At 49.9% G+C, this 19,454-nt stretch overlaps 1 protein-coding gene across 1 annotated transcript in view; it reads right to left on the bottom strand.

Annotated features, from left to right (window-relative positions):
- Positions 1-19,454, bottom strand: part of Plcg2 (phospholipase C gamma 2) — a 131,530-nt gene that overhangs the window by 12,928 nt on the left and 99,148 nt on the right. The window contains exons 22-31 of the mRNA XM_021220278.1: positions 19,267-19,376; positions 16,620-16,716; positions 15,262-15,328; positions 13,311-13,468; positions 11,697-11,799; positions 10,011-10,220; positions 8,204-8,349; positions 7,035-7,149; positions 5,964-6,131; positions 8-96 (exon numbers count right to left, since the gene is read on the bottom strand). Coding sequence (XP_021075937.1) covers positions 8-96; positions 5,964-6,131; positions 7,035-7,149; positions 8,204-8,349; positions 10,011-10,220; positions 11,697-11,799; positions 13,311-13,468; positions 15,262-15,328; positions 16,620-16,716; positions 19,267-19,376 — 1,263 coding nt within the window. The remainder of the gene's footprint in view (positions 1-7; positions 97-5,963; positions 6,132-7,034; positions 7,150-8,203; positions 8,350-10,010; positions 10,221-11,696; positions 11,800-13,310; positions 13,469-15,261; positions 15,329-16,619; positions 16,717-19,266; positions 19,377-19,454) is intronic.

Raw genomic sequence — 19,454 nt, 5'->3', positions numbered from 1 at the left:
CACTCACCAGGACTGGCCGCATCTCACAGAAAACCAGGAGGGACGCCAGCTCGATGTCTTCGCTGTACCCATTCTTCAGAGGGACTGATCTAAACCCTGGAGCAGAAACAGAAGGAGAAGAGCCAATGGCACCAGCTCTGGGCTTTCTCGGGATATCCTGGAGATGGCACACCCATTCCAAGGGCAGAGAGGCCAGTGTGCCATGCTGGGGCATGCTACCCAGATGCCCAAGTTCCTGTCCTAAAGTCACAGAGAGGGACTAGCGTTCTTGATAAACACATCCACATAGTAAAGTTAAAACATCTGCCAACGAGAAATGGTTGGCTCAGAAGAAATCAAAACGGGGCTGACAAGATGGCTCGTCAGGTAAAGGTGCCTGCTGCAATGCCTGACACCCTGGGTCCCATAGGGAAGGAGAGAAGCGACTCCCCACACATGTACTTACAAAGGCACAATTGATAAATGCAATTTTAGAAAGAAGTGAGAATCTACAGACTTGCCCCTCCCCACTGAAATTAGAGTGATTGATACTACTGTGGTTTAATTCCTTCTTAAGTACTCATAAAGTCAAAAGAGTCTGAGCAGTAATGAGTTTTCAACCCACCGCCTCCTCTCGGGCTTTCACAAAACATAGGGCTAGGAGTCGCCTTTATCTTCAATGATTTCCTATCTGAGTATCTCTTGGCAGTCTATGGCTGTATTGATCACTCTCTCTGGAACCCATTTCCTATTTACAATTGGGATCCACGTGCAGACCTTGAAATGTGTCTTTTTATTTAGGACTGGCACAGGGTGAGCTTGAGCCGATCCGAACCCTCAGCCCTGTAAAACAGCGGTTGCTGAACTCCATCTCAATAGCTGATTGGTTGCCTTGTCTAAAAGAATCCAGGGAAAACAAAATACCCACTCCCTAGCCTATAGCATACCACTATGATGGGCCTTTCCTCTCTAAGTAGATGTTAGTGTTTCTTTTTAAAAGCACAGATCCCTAGCCAGTAATATTCATTAATATTGTAAACAAATGGACATGTGTGGATACAATATATCCCTGAGGAAAGAGAGCAAGAAAGACTACATAACAGATAATGAACAAGGACCGGCTACAGGTAACAGACACAAGTTATGAAAGACAGTATAAAGCTAATGGTTTTTCTAGTTCTAATTACATCCTTTGAATTTTTTGGTTTGGGCAGCGGAGAAGTGCATAAAAACACTCAATAGTGCAAGGGTAAAAATCCAATGAGAAGCTGCAGCTACATAATGGCTGCTCTAACTGTATAGAAGCTTATTGATATAGAGAGACTTAGGAAGTCTGTTTCAGTGTGTCATGTTTATTTGAATTTTTACAATAGGTTTATTTTTTAAAAATAAAAAGCACGGATCCAGTGCATGCTCCCTCGTAGCTTACATACAATCTTCCAACTTAGCCATCCCTTCCAATGGCTGATTTGTCCCCAGAGCTTTTCATTTATATGGCATCTGCTGAGCTGCACAGATTAGACACGCCCCATTTCCTTACACCTTCCTCCACCCCTGTGTTGGCTCATTCTCTTAGGGAATATCTACACTATCTATTGTCCTATCACCTTTATAATTAAGGTTTGTTTGTGCATACATGTACGTAGCATGTTATCTCCTTCCACCATGTGAGGACTGAACCTAGGTTGTCGGGCTTGGCCGCAAGCACCTTTCCCTGCTGAGCCATCTCACCAGCCCCAGCTTCTCACCTTTAAACAATACCTATTGAATCTCTCCTCTGCTGCTGTTGCTGCTGCTTAGGATAAGGGAAAGGACATAGCCACCCAACCCTTAGCCTCCTTCTTTTTTTCCTCCCAATTTTGGATATTTTTTAAGGTGTTATTGTTTCTATACCAATATATAGAACATTTACATCCTGTTGACTGTTTTTAGAGCGTGAGCAAGAAAAGTTTTATTGAGTGATAAAGTAACAACTCCCTGTTTGGGGGTATCTTGGAAACAAGCCATTATTCTCCACAAAGAAAGGCTTGGGTGTATTTTTCATTGTTGATTTGGTTTTTTGTTGTTGTATCAAGTCAGGGTTTCTCTGTGTATCAGCTCTGGCTGTCCTGGAACTTACTATGTAGACCAGGCTGACCTCAAACTCAGTTTTCCAAGTGCTGGGATTAAAGGCATGCACTACCACTGCCCAACTCAAACATATTGTTAAATTGCTCAATTCCCCCTGTCTTTTTTTACTTAACTTCCTTGTGAATGTCTTGGCTACCTGGCTTTGTTCTCTTGTGCTCATGTGACACAGAATCCCCAATTGTGCATTTTAAATGGATGTGAATTTATAGATGTGTGATAGTTGGGATAGGTATAAAACTCTCGGGCCACATCACACACACACACACACACACACACACACCCCAAAGCATTGGGGGTAGGCATTCTGAGTTCATTAAATACTGCTCTGCTAAAATTGCCTAACCTACTCCCACCTGATGACTGATGAGATTTTAGGCGGTGTTTGGTTCATTGGCTGTTCTAGCTTCTGTGTGGGTTGATAATCACAGACTGTCTGCAGATACCAGCATAATACTGGTCCAGCTTAATGTAGTTTGTGACTCCCATTAAGATGTAGTGCAGATTCTGTAGCTCTAACCCTGCTAAAATACAGATTCTGTGCATCTTAATGGCCAACCCAAGGAGAGTTTAGTGTTAATGGACTGGGAGAATAAACTAGACCTAGGGGTATTAAGGGGTGGCCCAGGACAATGCTAGGTAGCTACAGACTCCAGCTTTAGGGCAAGATTGAGTGAGGGCGTGTGATTCTTGAGCTAGGAAGAATGGGCTCTGCCGGTGGTTCCTCACACCTCCTCTGCGAAACTCTGGGAAGCCACTCGTGGACTAAAGCCAAGCTATTTCTCAGTTTCACCAACCATGAAAATTGTATTATTTTTAGTTTTGTTTATTTCACTTGGAGAAAGGAAGTGAAGGAAGGTCTGCACTGGGGCTTTAAGTGCCCACTTGAAATAAAAGGCCCCTCAAGGACAGTCTACAGAGAAGAAAAAACAAGGTGGCAAGTGACAGCCTGTGACCTTGAATGAGTGAATTCACATCTGGAGAGAGAGAGAGGGAGAGAGAGGGAGAGAGAGAGAGATCTCACAGGATTACTGTAAGGATTAAAGAAAAGAAAATTAAGGTAGCTGAGTACAGTAAGTTCGTCTCCCTCCTGAGCCGGGCCCAGCCAGTTTGAAAGCTTAAGTACAGCCACCCTAACAATGGGCAAAGTTTATTTTCGAGTTTAGACGGCCCTGGGAGCCATCCGCACAAAAGGACTATTCATTTTATTTCCTGCCTCTCATGAATATAGATATGCCAGGAGCCTGCAAGGCGAGGGAGAGAAGCCGCGCTGTGATTATCTTCTAGTTAGAATGGGGAGGAGGCTCCCATTATTAATCCACCTCCATGTTTCCTTGTTGGGTTTTTTCTTTTCAATCTCCAAGCTAATTCATCTTAGAGGAATTGTTTCCCTCCCAGTAAGGAAAGTCAGTGTTCCGTGAGCTCTGACTGCATCCCGAGGGTCACCTCCCCCATCTCCCAAAGGATGACAGGGTCAGGGGAGGAACACAGTGATCCACGAATGAGTTGGCCCTGGTTCCTTAATGCCATGAGGTCATTAAGACCAGAACTGCAGAGATTCACTTTTCTTGATGGGAAGAGGCAACATCGCTTCTGAACCCTGATTGCCAGGCTAGTCTTTAAAAAGCACATAGCAAATCAGCGTCCAGCAGCTCGGGTGCTGACTTTAAAGTCACCTGTCATATATGTTAACCATCAAGGAGTGCTTGATACTGTTATTGGTGTTGTCTGACATGCTTAAATGCGATTTCTAAATTGCTAGAGATCTGAAGCTTTAAACATTTCCCCAGACTCTTCCTCTGGTGTTTGGGCCCTCAGCAGTAAGACTGGCAGCTGGGGATTAGCCTCTTTGGATCAGTACTGCCCAGGTCCTCCCAAGGAGGCCATAATACAGGCTGATTCAAGAGCGCCACCCTGGGCTGAATCGGAACATCCCATGGTGGACCCAGAAATCAGCATTTTCAAACAGGAGCCCTTAAGGCATCTGCTGATTGGAAATGCATTTAGCAGGGAGTGGGGAAAATGGCTACAGAGGCTGAGAGACTTCATGAAGGAAGGGGTGGTGTGGTCCAAGTTCTCAAAAGACCCAGCTCAGCACTGAATAGAGCCCAGGCTTCCAAACATCAAAAGACGGTAATTTGATATAAATGACAAAAAAATGATAGTAATTTCTTTCTCTTGAAAAATGACTGCTCTGGGAAACAAGAGAAGACTGACCTCCTGGGGAATCCAGAAGGATCTACAGTATCTGCCTCATGAATCGGCAATGCCGTGGATAAGGAAGGAAGAAGAAATCCACCACATAGCTGGTCTGCATGTTGGGTTAAATGTGAAATCTGGGGAGGAAGGTCCTGAGAGAAACCAGCCCACATAAGGATAGTTACTGTCTATGCTTGGCCCAGGGAGTGGCACGACTAGAGAAGGTGTGGCCTTGTTGGAGTAGGTGTGTCACTGTGGGCGTGGGCTTTAAGACCCTCATCCTAGCTGCCTGGAAGCCAGTCTTCTGCAAGCAGCCTTCTTATAAAGATGTAGAACTCTCAGCTCCTCCTGCAACATGCCTGCCTAGATGCTGCCATGCTCCCGCCTTGAGGATAATGGACTGAACCTCTGAACCTGTAAGCCAGCCCCAATGAAATGTTGTCAGTATAAGAGTTGCCTTGGTCATGGTGTCTGCTCACAGCAGTAAAACCCTCACTAAGACAGCCACCTTCAGAGAAACCCCAGGTCTCACAAGACATTGTCTTAGCTGCCCTGGAAAAATTCAATAGAGTGGGTTTTGTTGTTCCATGGGTTTTGTTTGTTTGAGAATTTCATATATATATATATATATATATAGTGTGCTCTGGTCAAATCTGTCCCCTAGTTCCTCGCCACCGTTTTTCCCCTCCCAAGGACAAGCGTAAGGGTGGGGCCATCTCCTGGAGCTGAGTAGCCTCTCAGTGGCTGAATTCCTGAAGAAGATGGGATGTTCCCTCTCCCAGCAGCCATCGGTTGCTAAAGGCTCCTCATCGCTCCTTATCATGGAGTGAGATTTCATGACCCCCCCGAATCTGGGCTGTGATTTGGACTGGCTTATTCTCGTACTGGTCTTGTATGCTGTGTGTACCTCTGTAGCTCTGGTGGCCTTTCTGTTCTGTCTTCCTCAATGCTCCCTGAGCTTTTGGGGAGGGAGGTGATATATCTAGATCTAAGGTATTATCTAGATCTAAGCCCTCCATGGTCTCCTTCTCTCTGTATTTATTACAATCTCCTGTGACGAGAAGCTTCGGTGAAGGGGGGCCGAGAAATGCCCAAATTTACAGGTTCGTATGTGACCCACTTTGGCTTAATGACAAGCACATACACACTGGCCTTTTCTACCACAGGAGGGGGTTATACTGTGTTCAGCATAAAAATAAACCTAGCAAGCAAGTCGGCCTCCAAGTCTAGTATGAGACGCTAAGTATGGGGTGCTTAGGAGACCTGGACCCTGTGGATGCTCAGAGCCTCATCCTGAAGACACAGGCCAAGGGTGTGCATGGCTTGCTCATATTAGAACATATTTCTCCATCTGCTAATGAAGACAAAATGCCCAAGGCATCTCAAAATGAAAGCAGGCATCTCAAAATGAAAGCAGACAGGGCCAGATTGAGGATAGTCTAACAGTGATGGTTTCCTCAAAGATGCCAAAGTTGAAAGGGCTCAGCCTCTCTCCACTTTCCCGCCCCCCATGCTTAGTGCCCTTCCGAGCGGCCTTGTTGTTTGTGACTTACTCTAAACCAGGAAGGATGTCGGCGTGTTCCTTTTACATCCGGCAGGCAGCACAGACCAAAGAGCTGGGCTCCCCCAAACTGAGCATCCCTGCCAACACTCCTTACCCGATTTGATGCCTTTAATAGGGTACGTGGCATGAGCCAGGAAGTTGGGATCACTGAACATGTCCTCTTCATAGACCACAAAGCGCAGGAAGGCAAGGTTCGGATCATAGATTTCAAACGTCACCTTCTCCTGAGTTGGAGCCCAGACAGGGCTGAGGCCGTTGTCATCTAGAAAGAGACCAGAGCTTGTGCTTACTGGTGCTTGTGCCCTGCCTCCTCACAAGCCAGTCTCCTCAGCCTCAGTGTGAGCCTCTCCACAAACTCGAAAACGCATTTGCATCTACGCCCAGGTCTAAGAATCCAATCATCATCATCATCATCTTTGGTTATTTCTTTCGCAGCAGGCAATAATCCTGCTGCAGGCCGGCCTTCCAGGACCAGAGGCAACAGGAGACCTCACCCATCTCTCCTCCTGGGATAGGAGAAGGGGAAGCAGGGGACTGTAGAGTGGAACTCAAGGGGAGAGGACCAAGAAGACAGGTGAGCAGAGCATGTGTGAGCTGCTGGACCCCTTGGCTGGAGAAGGAGAGTGGGATGGGGGTCTCTGAAGCCTGTCGAGAGTCCTCATAGAGGACCACCCATGTAAGGCAAGACACACAGCAACCCTGCCACCCTATAGAAAAGGCCAGCTGAGTTGGTCTGCACCTGAGTTGTTCCCTGGGCGGGTGGCTCCGTTTCCCCCAACCACAGGCTGGGGCTCGGAAAGGAAAGCACACAACGGCAAAAGTACATTATAAAAATCACCAAGGAGCCATAACCCACGTATCGGCCTGCTCCCTTCACCTTGAAAAAAAAGAAAGACCAACAGGGCTAGGGAGACAATAGTAGGAAACAGCACCACCCAGCATCCATGTACAGCCCAGCACGTGTCTGCAAGGCAGTGGGAGACACTGGCAAATCACTGCAGCCCGCTCGCTGGCCAGCCTGAGTACCTGAACAGATAAGCTTCAGGTTCACAGAGAGAGGACACTAGTCTCAAAACCTAAAGTGGGAACGACTGAGGAAGACCCCTCCGGCCTCTGCACCGCCCGGGCGTGCCTACACAAACAGGGTTCCCCCCCCCCTACTTACTCACAACCGTCGTCTTGAATTTGTTGCTGTCATACTCAGTCCCGCAGATTTCCACCTCCACAAAGGGACAGGCAATGCTCCGCCCTAGTTTGGGGAGGTGGCGTGCACCAAGAACCTGGGACAAAGAAGGCAAGGGTGGGAAGTCTCCCGGGTCTGCGCTGGGAGGGTGGAATTGGAGCCACACAGTAGGGCTTTGTAGATTTTTTTTTTCAGGACCCTAAAATCTGACTGTACAAGTTCAAAGCTACCCTTATTCAGAGGCATGGATGCTGACCCGGCCCACCATCACTATTTGATGATAAAAAGTCATAGTAGGTTCCCAGGACATGTGACTCACCAGGAGAGTACAAGTTTCACCTGAGTACAAGTTCATGGGACCTTGATACTGGATTTCCCAGACAGAAGATGGTGGAGTGGTCTGTTTATAACTGACCTTTATTTACTAAACACCTTCAAATACTTCATCTTACTTTTCTAAAATGAGGTCTCATTTATCCTAAGCTGGCTTCAGAATTGCTATGTAAACAAAGCTGGCCTCACCCTGATGACAATCCTCCTGCCTTCTGTCTCCATGATGCTCCCGGGGACACTGGATAAACACTCCAAAGACTAAGCTACATCCCAGTCCATCTCATTTTAACTTCCTGGATCTTAGGAACACTTTCTCTCATGTCTTCCTAAAATGCCAAGATGAATTTAAGAAAGTTCATGCTGGGGCTGTAAGTGGCAGACACCTTTAGTCCCAGTGTTCAGGAGGCAGAGGCAGGCAGATCTCTGAGTTTGAGGCCAGCCTGGTCTACATAGCAAGTTCCACAATGTCCAGGGCTATACAGAGAAACCCTGTCTCAATAAAAAACAGGAAGGAAAAAAAAAACAGAGGGAGAGACAGAGAGAGGGAGAGAGGGAGGGAGGGAGGGAGAGAGAGAGAGAGAGAGAGAGAGAGAGAGAGCGAGCTCTGACCTCTGTAAGGCAAAGAGGAGATGAACTCTCCTCTCAGCTAGAGGTTGACCTCACGTGAACCCCAAGAACACACGTCACACCCAGATTAGGGCAATTGACAGGAAGGCTTTTCAGCCCAGGATGATCCCAGGTGAACCACATGAGCCTGCAGTGCTACTGAGATGGGCTGGATAACAGAGACAAGAGCTCCCCCAGGGAGCCCCGCCCACCTTGACAGTGAGTGTCATCAGGATCTTCCTCTGGGACTCCGGGGGCATTGGGTCGTACTTCTCAGAGCGCATGCTCTCGGGCTGTAGGACGTAGCCTGTCCGCCCATTGAGCGAAAACAGCGCATGGTTCATCTGCATGTACTTGTCTGAAAAGAGAGCAAAGGGGTGCTGTGGGGGCAGCTGGGGAACACCAGCTCCAGGCGCGCATGGGCACAGGCCACGTGACCTTCCTGCGATGACTGGGGGCGCAGCTGTTCAGAAAAGACATCTGACTCCAGGGAAATATGGGGAGCGTTAAGAAAGAATCCCACACCGGGAAACAATCTTACAGGGAGTCTGGAAGGGTGTAAGCCTTAGGGAATTAGAATCTACTGAAACTGGGTGCAGGCCAGGGGTAGAACACTTGCTTATGCCACAGGGTAGTTCAAGGGACAAGTGGCTCAGCAAGTAGATAAAGCCACTGGCCTGAGTGCGGTTTCCAGAAGCACATAAAGATAGAAGGAAAGACTCAACCAGTTGTCCTCAGACCTCCATGCGTGTTCCATGACATATATATGCACCCTGTCCTCCAACCTCCACACGTGTGTGCCCTCTTTATATGCCCTGTTCCTCTGACCTCCACATGTGGACCATGGCAAGCACACCCACCCATACACACACAATAACAATTTCCTTTTAAAAGTCACCTCAGTTCACACAACAGGCAGATAGTGAGCTCTATCAATAAAAAGCCACCTTGGTGGGATACAAAGCGGACCGACCGCTTTGCAGGAAAACAGATGCAAACATCCCTTGAGTTGGTGAGAGGGGAAAGAGTTAATGTTACGCAAAGAGCAGAGCTTTGACCAGAAACTGTGACGACAAGTGAACGTCAGTGTTCTCCCCGATGAGGAAAGAGCCAATGAGCTTCATGAAACTACAGTAGTGAGTGACCAACGCTGAAGACAAAGAGAAACAAACAAACGAATTCACAGGATGCAAAGTCTAAAGTTTGTGTGCATGGGTTTTCCCGACTAGAGTCTAGAGAGGGTGAGCATGAAGCCCTTGGAGAGAAAGCACACAAAGAGGAAGGGGTAATCCAGTCACGCCTGGATCCGTAAGCCCCTCTGAGACTTACTTACCTGTTGCAGGATATTTGATCACACAGTGAGCCCCGAGATTGTGAACTGGAAAAACCTGTTTCTTCTTGTGGTGTGGCTCAGCCCTAGCACACACCTTTAACCCAAGAGCTTTCTGCGTACTGTAAACAGGATGTTGTGGTGTGACTCAGCCCTAGTGCACACCTTTGACCCCAGAGCTTTGTGTAAAGAAGATTACATCAAATCAACCATAGGTCAAGAGGCAAATCGAGCAACCAGTTGACAGGGAGTGAACATAAGAGAAGCCAGGAGAGAGAGGGGAGGGTACTCAAGACAACGTGGAGAAGGAGCCATTTCCTTCGGGGCATCAGTGGAGTGCTTTCACTCCACCATCTGGCTCCTGAGTCTTCATTCAGTAAATCAGATGTTTGGAATGTTGTTTTAAAAACAACACTTACTAGTCCAATAAGCTATTACATTCCCTTCCTAAACCAGAATGGTAATACCTCTGTCACTCGTGGCCACCGAGCCCACTTCAGCCATGTGTCCACTGTCCCCTTTGTCAATTCCTAGGGCCTTTCACTAACCAGCATTCAAGTTCAGCCTTGATGGGCCAGCCCAGTCACTTATTCAGAAACAACCACATCCCACTAGCTGCCCAAGTGACGTTGCTGGCCATGACAGGGCCACCGCCTGGCCTGGACAGACTGGCTGCCTTCATCCCTTACCTGGAGTCTGGAAATTGAGGGCCACCATCTGGGAGCCGCACAGCCACAGACGGAAGGGGTCGTAGTTAGAAGAGTCAACTCTCTGTCCCTTGGGGTAGACGCGGGTCAGGCCCTTCTGATTGTACCGCAATAGATCGACAGGCTTTTGCCTGACAATGCTGTCCGCCTTCGTCTCCACAAAGGAGCGGATTTCTCGGAAGTCAGGATTCTCTGCAGAGAGGATATGATCCTTTGAATAAGAACAGTTCCCATAGGCTCAAAGATGTAAACGCTTGGTCACCAGGGAGGGGCACTATTCAGAGATGTGGCCTCACTGGAGTAGGTGTGACCTCGTTGGAGGAAGTGGGTCACTGGGGGCCCAGTAGCATTTTCTGTCTTCCTGCTACCTGAGAATGTAGACGTGGAACTCTCAAGCACCCCTCCAGCACCACGTCTGCCTGCATGCCGCCATGCTTCCCACCCTGATGACAACAGACTAAACCTCTGAACCTGTAAGCAAGTCTCCGGTCAGGTGCTTTCCCTCTGTAAGAGTTGCATGGTTACGTCTCTTCACAGCAATAGAGCACTAAGACAGAGGGGACGGTCACCCATGCTTCTGGGTGTGATGGCAGAAGGCCCAGGTGACAAAAAGAGACCAGAATTCTCTTGAAAAAGCACTGAGGGTTGGCGAGATGGCTCAGTGGGTAAGAGCGCTGACTGCTCTCCCAAAGGTCCTGAGTTCAAATCCCAGCAACCACGTGGTGGCTCACAACCACCTGTAATAAGATCTGACGCCCTCTTCTGGTACATCTGAAGTCAGGTACAGTGTACTTAAGTATTATAATAATAATAATAATAATAATAATAATAATAATAATAATAATAAAATCTTTTAGCTGGGCATGGTGGCACACGCCTTTAATCCTAGCTCTCGGGAGGCAGAGGCAGGCGGATTTCTGAGTTCGAGGCCAGCCTGGTCTACAGAGTGAGTTCCAGGACAGCCAGAGCTATACAGAGAAACCCTGTCTCAAAACCCCAAAAAAAAAAAATCTTTAAAAAGAAAAGACACTGAAGGGATAGGGTGGTGGCCAACCCTGTAAACCCAAGTTCAAGTCCACAGGTTATTAAAAAAAATAAATAAAAAAGCCAGGTGTGGTACTGTATAATCCCCATATACGGGCTTGCTGGAGGATCCCCAGAGCTCGCTGAATCCAAGCCCAGTAACAGAACCTCTCTCAAACATGATGGACAGCTGAGGAACCACAGCCAAGATACACCGACACCCACCATGATGGGTAGTTCTAATTGTCAACTTGACGTGACACAGTCTCAGTGAGGAACTGTCTGAATCATGTTGGCCTATTGGCATAACTGTGGGGGGAGTAACTACCACACACATTAACACAAAGATACCTAAGGGGTACGACAGTCACACCTTAATTGCCCCTGGCGGTGTCCAACATTACAAAGAGGGTCTTGTGGAGTCCAAAGGGACCCGATTCTCCCCACAGCCTTTCCTTCTAGGCGTATTACAATTTCACATCTGATTTAGAACCACTGACACATCTCGGCTATGGACACACGGAAAGGGCTTCTGCCTGGATCCGTTAGGAAGCAAAGCGCATGCTCCGCGTAGTATCCTGAGAGCACCCACATCACCGGCAAACAGCAGAGCTCGCCGGGAAGGGTCTTCCCCAGGGGACTCACCCAAATGGTCCTTGGTTTTGCTAGTTGGCTTGCAGTATACAACCAAGTCCGAGAGCTCGATGGCGATGGACTGGTTCCTCTCCCAGTACTTCATGTTGTTCTCCTGTGGAGATGAACCCGAATACAGCACTGAGCCAGCGTCTGCACTGCAGCACACTCTGGCTCACCTGGACACATTACAGTACCAACTCAGCAACTACACCAATGGCACACTCCACTCACCTGGCCAGCTTTCCCCCTGGGCCCTCTAGCACCCAGGGCACATCAGGGGATTTTCTGTCCTGAAGACACCCCCCTCTCCTCTATCCTCTGAAGAATCTCCACCACGCTGTTCCCACCCAGGACTTGGAGTCTAGGATGGTGCTGCCGCAGCCCTCTAAAGTCACACGGGCGTGAGCTGGAGGGCCGGCCCGGTGGTCAGCACAGCTCACTCTGCAACCGTGAGAACCCTGAGTTCGGCTCCCAGCACCCACATGATAAAGCCACGTGTGGTCTTTCACACCTGCAACTCCAACAGGGCAGTGGGGGAGAGGCAGGGGGATGGCTGGGGTTTTCTGTTGCCAGCCTGCCTGACCCCCACAAACTAAGTTCTGGGTTGAGGGAGCTACCCTGCCTCAAAGGAATAAGGGGAAGAGTGATAAAAGATGATATCTAACACCCTCCTCTGGCCTCCATGCATGCACACCACGTTTACACATGCATGCATGTGTGTGCGCACACACACGCACACAGATAATAAACGGTAAACGGGGATCCAGAAGCAGAGGAACATGGCTTTAATCCCAGCACTTGGCTGGCTGAGGCAGGAGAATTTGAAAGTTCAAGGTCAACCTGAAGTAGGCGGAGACCCCGATAGCAGAAGCGGTAGCTTCTGTCACCCCGTGATGCCCCTGCCTCCTGTCTAACCCCTCCCTCAAGCCACATTGGTTGGGGGTGGTCCACAGGACTCTAAGCCCCAATGGACCCCAAGAAGCATCATCTCTTTTCTCTGTGCCTTTGAAACCTATGCAGCCTCCCCTTGCCTCCAGCTCCCCTAGCACAGCCCAGTGCAGACAGGCTGTCTCCTTAGGGCTCAGGCCACACGCGTGGACCAGGGGAGGGAGGACTCTGCCCCGCACACGCACTGCACAGTGCTCTCGGGTAAGGGCTAACTTCTCGTTCTCTCACCCAGAGCTCCCCTCTCACGCTGCTCCAGGCTCAGCAGCCTTTCGTTGGCCAGGGCCATGGCTGACAGAATGCTTCTACAAGAGCGTCAGCGTCTGGGGGGTCACCGGCTTCCAGCATCCTATGCTGAGTGATTCAGGGATATTGTCTAGGTTGGTCCATACATTCCCGAGAGACAGAATCGCCTCCAGCTCTGAGCCACACAGCCAGACAATGTCAAGACCAGATTTGTAAGCCGGTGGCCTGACCCTCTTACCCTTCCTGCCCCACTTGAAAACTCTGGCATCACTAGCCACCAGATTACAGCTGATGCCTGTATCCAGCCCCAGAGTTTAGAACGCAGGGTCCCTTTGAATCACAGCAGTGGCCTCTGCACCCGTGCCTGGCCTCACCAAGGCAGCATGGGCTGGGATGGGTAGGCACCTCGCTCCCCAGTGTGCTTAGACCCACCTTGGTGTCCATCTTCCAAGTGATCTCCCGTATGCTCTGAAACCACTCAAACAGCTCCTCCACACGGTCGGTCGCGAACTCCACGGGAGGGTCCCCCTGTTTCTTAGGCTCCAGGATAAAGACGAAGGCTTTCTGGTTCTTCCCCTGGGGGGCCTTCACTGTAGACAGAGGGTAAGGAAAGTCCTGATGAGCCTCGGAGATGACCACCGAGACCGCACCTCACACTGGTGCCCCCACCTCAACTGCCACAGCTACAGTCACAAGCTGATGGGGACTCCCACCTTCTGGCAGGCAGCATCTTGAACCTTTTGTACAAGTTACTGGTGAAGATGTGTACCGGGCTGAGTATTATCCTCCAAAAAGAGGATAATGAAGCTCCTGTCCCTGTGAGGGTAACATTATTTAGAAATGGAAATTTTGTAGATGTACCAACTATCTCAAGATGCGCCAGACCCTGGGCTGGAGAGATGGCTCAGCGGGTAAGAGCACTGACTGCTCTCTGGAAGGTCCTGAGATCAAATCCCAGCAACCACATGGTAGTTCACAACCATCCGTAATGAGATCTGATGACCTCTTCTGGGGCGTCTGAAGACAGCTACAGTGTACATATAATAAATAAATAAATCTTTAAAAAAAAAAAAAAGATGCGCCAGACCTCAGATAAACCTTAAATCCAAGGAACAACAACATCCCTAGAAGAGAAAGACAATGGGGTGTGGGAACCCTGACCCAGGAAGCAACCCTATGAGGATGCAGGGAGGTCGGGGACGCTGTGGCACACCAAGGATGACTGGGAGATGGCAAGGAAAGATAATTATGGATAGGAACATGAAGGTTACCCTGATCAGCCCAGGACTGGTGACTGCACTTGCTAAGCTCTGTGTGGTTTTAGCTTTTAGCAAACCTCACGGGGACACTGTGACACTCATCCTATAGAAGACAAGACCGAGAGGAGAGGCTCAAGGTGACAGTGACATTTGCAAAGTCGCACTGGCAGAGCTGAAGGGCAGCTCCACCCTGATGACAAGTGAGCAACATCCCCATGTCCTCTAACAGGACAATACAGGGAGGGAGCCAAGCCAGGGCATCAGCTACGAAGGTGAGAATTGAGTCTGCCAGTCTCAACACATCACACATCAGGGACTTGCCAGAGACATAACCCATTTTCTCATCTGGAGCAAAAACCCCCCACCTTCCCTACCAGAGTCACAGGAAGGGAAAAGGAAGAAGAGAATAAGGATGGAAAGAAAGTAATGGCTATATAAAAGGGTGGGAGTGTTGGTCCTGGGATTGTTGTCATAGGAACTCAGGGGAACCATGCTGGGACCTCCCTGGGAAAGAGGGGACTCAGCTCAAGAACCAGTGGGCCACCGTGAAGGGAGCTTGGGCTTTATGCTTGGACCTACCAATAGGAAGCTACATCCCTGGACGCTACCGTGCACCCACGTCAATTTGGGCAGGCCCTGAACACAGAGCTGCGTGCAAATCATGGCTCATCTCTAGACAGAACGCCCCACCACATCCCTGGTGCCACACACGCTGACCAGGGCAGGGCAGGTTACTTGCAGGAGCTAAGATCTAGTGAGGAGAGCCAGGCTAGAAGCCTCAGGCGCTTAGCGGCTGACGCCCCCCCAACCCCATGGTTCCACCACCACCTGACCAATCAGCAGTTCAGCTCTCTATAAAGCAGCTGCACGGGCAGATGTTGACACCATGACAGCAGCTAAGTCACCGGTACTTCTTAGAGGGCAGTCCTGTGTTAGCCGATGGTGGCAGCAGGCACCACCATCGGGGACCTATCAGTCCCCATGCATTGGGTTTCAGCCCCACCTCATCTAAGTCTGGGAGGCACAAGACAGCCCGCCTCCCTCTGAGGCTAGTCCTAAAGCCAGACTTGGCAGGGCGGGGTGGATCCGGCCTGGAATCAAGCTGAGAAAGCATGTGCACATACCAACGTTGTAGGTATTAAGATCCAATATGCCTCTGCAGAGAGACCCGAGGGGATTGTCTTCAATAATCTGTGAAGAAATGAGACCCGATTCTCGGTAGTCATAAGCAAAGTAATAAAACGACAACCAGTTTCTAGACATGCCGTTTAGCGCTGCCACTACCTGTGGCGTGGCTTAAAATGCATTTTCATTACAGCGTCCACAGGGAGGGCACTTCCACCAAAGCACAGAGATGATGGGGACCCAGCAGCGCACAGACACCTCCAGTCTCTGTGTTGTGCTTTTTTCCAGTCCACAGAGACACACCTTGTGAGTCCTAAAGCCAATCCCAAACCCCATGACAGAGACCTCATCTGCTGTGCATATATGAAACGAGGCCATTTGGCCTTCGACTCCTGCAGCTCAGGAGCCTTCTGTGGCTCCCCCCACGTCCCTCGGAAAGCTACAGCTGGGATCTGCCATCTGGCTTCTGTGGCTTTCCAAGCCCTGGCCAACCTCACCGGCATTTATCCCCTCTGTGCTGCACACTCGAACAGTCCATCCTGGGGACCAGCTGAGATGGCAAAGCTGCTATTATTGCTGTACCGCCCCAGCCTTCTCTGCCAGGCTTCCGGTGACACACAGATGCAGTGAGGAGTCCTGTCCCTGTCCCAGCCACCCGAGGGACAACTGCCTTCCACTCACCACACCCTGGTGCCCTCCTGTGGCCATCTCTTGGTAATTAACCCAGCTTCACTTTTAAGACTCAAACAAACACTGCTTCCTCCAGGAAGCCCTCCCCAATTGTCTTGCCACCCTTAGAGAATTAACGCTGTAGACTCTAAAGGGATGTATGCTCACACTACAGATTCTTCCCTGGGGCAAGCTGATGAACCCAAGTGGCCCCTTCTTTCCACCAAGAGCGCTCTAATACAAGGTGGCTAGGGACCAAAGCCTGGCTCACAGGCAGCGTCACCAGAAGGCCCTGTCTCACCTTCCAGCAAAGCACTGTTCCTTCCTCATGCTAAGCACGTTCTGCATGTCTGCCTCTCTAAACCGAACGTGTTTCATTTGCACATTGCTTTGAGCAGAGGACAAATTCCCCGTCTGGCCACTCTCACTCCAGTGGGAATTCTCCTGAGCTTTCAAAGCCCCAGCCCCCGTGCCGCCTGATTAAAACACAACCGGCTCGTCACGGAGACTTTTACCCACAGCAGCTCAGGGCTGGTCCCAATTTCTGCATTGCCCTGCCAGCTCTACTGCCCAGCTCTGCAGAGACCCCCCCCCCAACAAGTACATGTCAAAAGTTGTCCTCCACCCCCACCCCAAGATAGCTCAGGGGACTCCTCCAAAGCCTGTGCCACAGATGATGGAGACCCACCTGCTTTTCCATCTCCTCGGCATCGCCTGCAGAGATATCCTCAACGTAGTTGGATGGGAAGTACTGCTGGATCCGGGTCCCATAGTCCCCTTTCCACCTGCAGAGAACCACAGATGTGGAGGGCTTAGCCGGCTCAGCTCTGAGTGCTCAGGTGATCCGAGGGGCTGTCATGATCTATGACGACGGCGTTTCAAGGGGAGCATAGGCCTTTTAAAAACACTTAATGTCAGATGACCAAGAACTCATTCCTCATGGCTGGACTCTGGTGTTGGCAACAACAAGTGAGGTCAAAGTTTCCAGGGCTTTAAGAGGGACCAAGGGCCTCTCGGAGGGCGCCCACCCCATTTGTGGGAAGGCTGTGAATCCAAACACAAGAGTGTGTGGAGACAAATGGTCTGCAGTGAAATCTTAGCTCCTTGGAGCTGGAGAGACGTTCAGCATCTATATCAAGTAGCTCTAACTCTAGCTCCAGGGGATCTTCTGCCCTCTTCTGGCCTCTGTGGGCACTACACTCTAAGGCACATACACACACAGAGGCCTATGTTGACTTGTAATTTAAAAGTAATAAAACCAAATACTTTTCTAAAATTCCAGCTCCTTCAGTGACTACACTGGTGCTCTGTACCACAGGCTCCCCATCTGTAAAATGGGGCGATGCTGGAGTTGCCTCGGGTTTTATTAGGACCGTCTAGGTCACTGTATGCCAAGTGCTTCGAGCAGCATCCAGCTTCCAGCCTGGGTATGACAATGTCCATCCTTGCCTCAGTATGCAGCTCAGTGTAGACACTTGCCTAGACTCTGCCAATAAGAGGCTAAGAGAGATGCTCAGCTGTAGAGCATTGGCCCTGGGTTCCACGCCCACCCCCTCAATACAGCACTAGCTGCATTCGATGTAATCCACTGTGGACGTGCTGTGACCACGCTGGACACTTACACACTTCCAGTCCATTCCTGATTGCAGGGTCTCATACGTTCAAGACCACTCACTGGGCCACTTTCTGCGGCCAGAAGGTTCATTTCAAAAGTACCTCCAGCCATACCATGTAGCATCATTCCAGATCCCACAAGATCCAGCCTCAGGAGCCGGGTATCACATCCCAGCTAGGTCTCAGCCCAGGGAGGCTTCATGACCCAAAACTGCCCCTGCTGCACTGCCTAGCTGCCGGGCCTGACAAGCAGGCTACTAACCTGCTAACTAAGTCTACTAACTACCAAGGACCTGACTCGGTACCACCTTCTCCAGAGAGCCTTGGCAGCTGCTCCTCTGTGCCTCTCTGGCCCCTGTGCCTACCACTATTTAAACAGACACCTTACCCCTAACTTAGAACCACACGCCTGCCTTCCACAGGGCCTGAGATCTTTCTCAACGTAACCAGATCCGTACACGGCGGTAGCGGGAAGCACCTAACTTGCTTCCTTGGCCTGAACAAGCAGAGTAAGGATAGGTGGTACCGTGCACATAGCAGCTGCCAAGGGCCAGCCCTTTCTGCACCCTCCTCACCACCTTCCTTTCTATGAATCATCATAGGCACGGGCGCGGCTTCCAGGACCAAGAATTTGATAACTGTTACCGAAATGTAATTACTAATATCTACCCTGCTTTCACTCTCAAACGTGTTTCTACCGGGACAAAAAACTATCGGTTGCCCCTGATTAGTTTGGGAAGAAGGTCTGCTATAAGCAGTCAACTAGGTGACCAGCTTGTCACCAGAGAGACAGATGGGTGGGTGGCAGTTGTCGTTTACCTACAATTCCTTGCCAGATGACCTAACCCCGTCTCTCAGTTCATCTCAAGACAAGAGTTAGAATTTTAGGAAAGTTCACATTAGAGCCACAGGGAGGCATGAGACACGACAGAGTCTTCCCCAGGCTAAAAACAAAAACAAAAACAAAACAAAACAAACAAACAAACAAAAAAAAAAAAAAAACAGTGTGACTTGGGAGTTCTCACTGGAGTTTTACACATACTCTTTCCCCCTGGGCGCCAACTATGCTTGGGAATTCCCTAGATCAAGGGACAAAATGACAGTGAAGGAGCACCTGCAGCTAAGAGACCCAGAGGGGAGGAGCCTTGGTAATGCCAAGTCCCTGCCCTGGGAGAGGAGGTCAGAGGGCACCACTGTGGGCAAGCCGCCTCTATGAGGACAGAGGCGTGAGAAAGACTGAGGGGGGGAGGCCGTTCCTCACCTGCCATCGTATGGCTTGGATGCTGAGGTGGTTAGGTGAAAACTGGTTTGGAATCAAGAGGGTCTCCTGATTTTTAAAATGAACTTGAAAGGCTGGAGATGGCTCAGTGGTTAAAAGGGACTCTTTGGGTGCCTGCGTACATGTGTGCCTGTTTAGACAAACAGGCACACATGTATATACATAATTTTTTTTTTTTAGTTTGTGGAGTTTTTGTTCATTTGTTTTGTTTTGCTGTTTTTGTTTTGTTTTTTTAATCACAAAGAAGCTTGTGTAATTGCTGGAGCCCCCACACAGTAACGATGCAACCTTGGGAAGACCTCCGTGGCGAATCAGCATCCAGCCAGTCTGGAATGCGAGACAAGAGGGCTCAGAGCGCCCCCCCCCCCCAGCCCCTGAGAGTCACCACAAGAGGAGACCAGTCAAGTTCACCCCCAAGAGGCCCATCCCCAGTCCGCCTTACCATCCCCCGGGCTCCTTGGAGACATTGTGGATGAGGGCACCACGGCAGAAGGTCAGCTCATCGCTGCGCTTGGCTTTGTAGTCATAGAGTGCTTTCACAGTCCTCTGAGGCTTGGGGGGGAAACAGGAAGAAAAGAGGGGCAATTGGATGACAGAGGCAGCGGAGGGAAGCGGGACCCACACTGCTTC

This window comes from Mus pahari, chromosome 20 (genome assembly GCF_900095145.1).
Source record: "Mus pahari chromosome 20, PAHARI_EIJ_v1.1, whole genome shotgun sequence".
Taxonomy (NCBI): Eukaryota; Metazoa; Chordata; class Mammalia; order Rodentia; family Muridae; genus Mus; species Mus pahari.
This window is presented reverse-complemented; position numbering and strand designations above follow the sequence as displayed.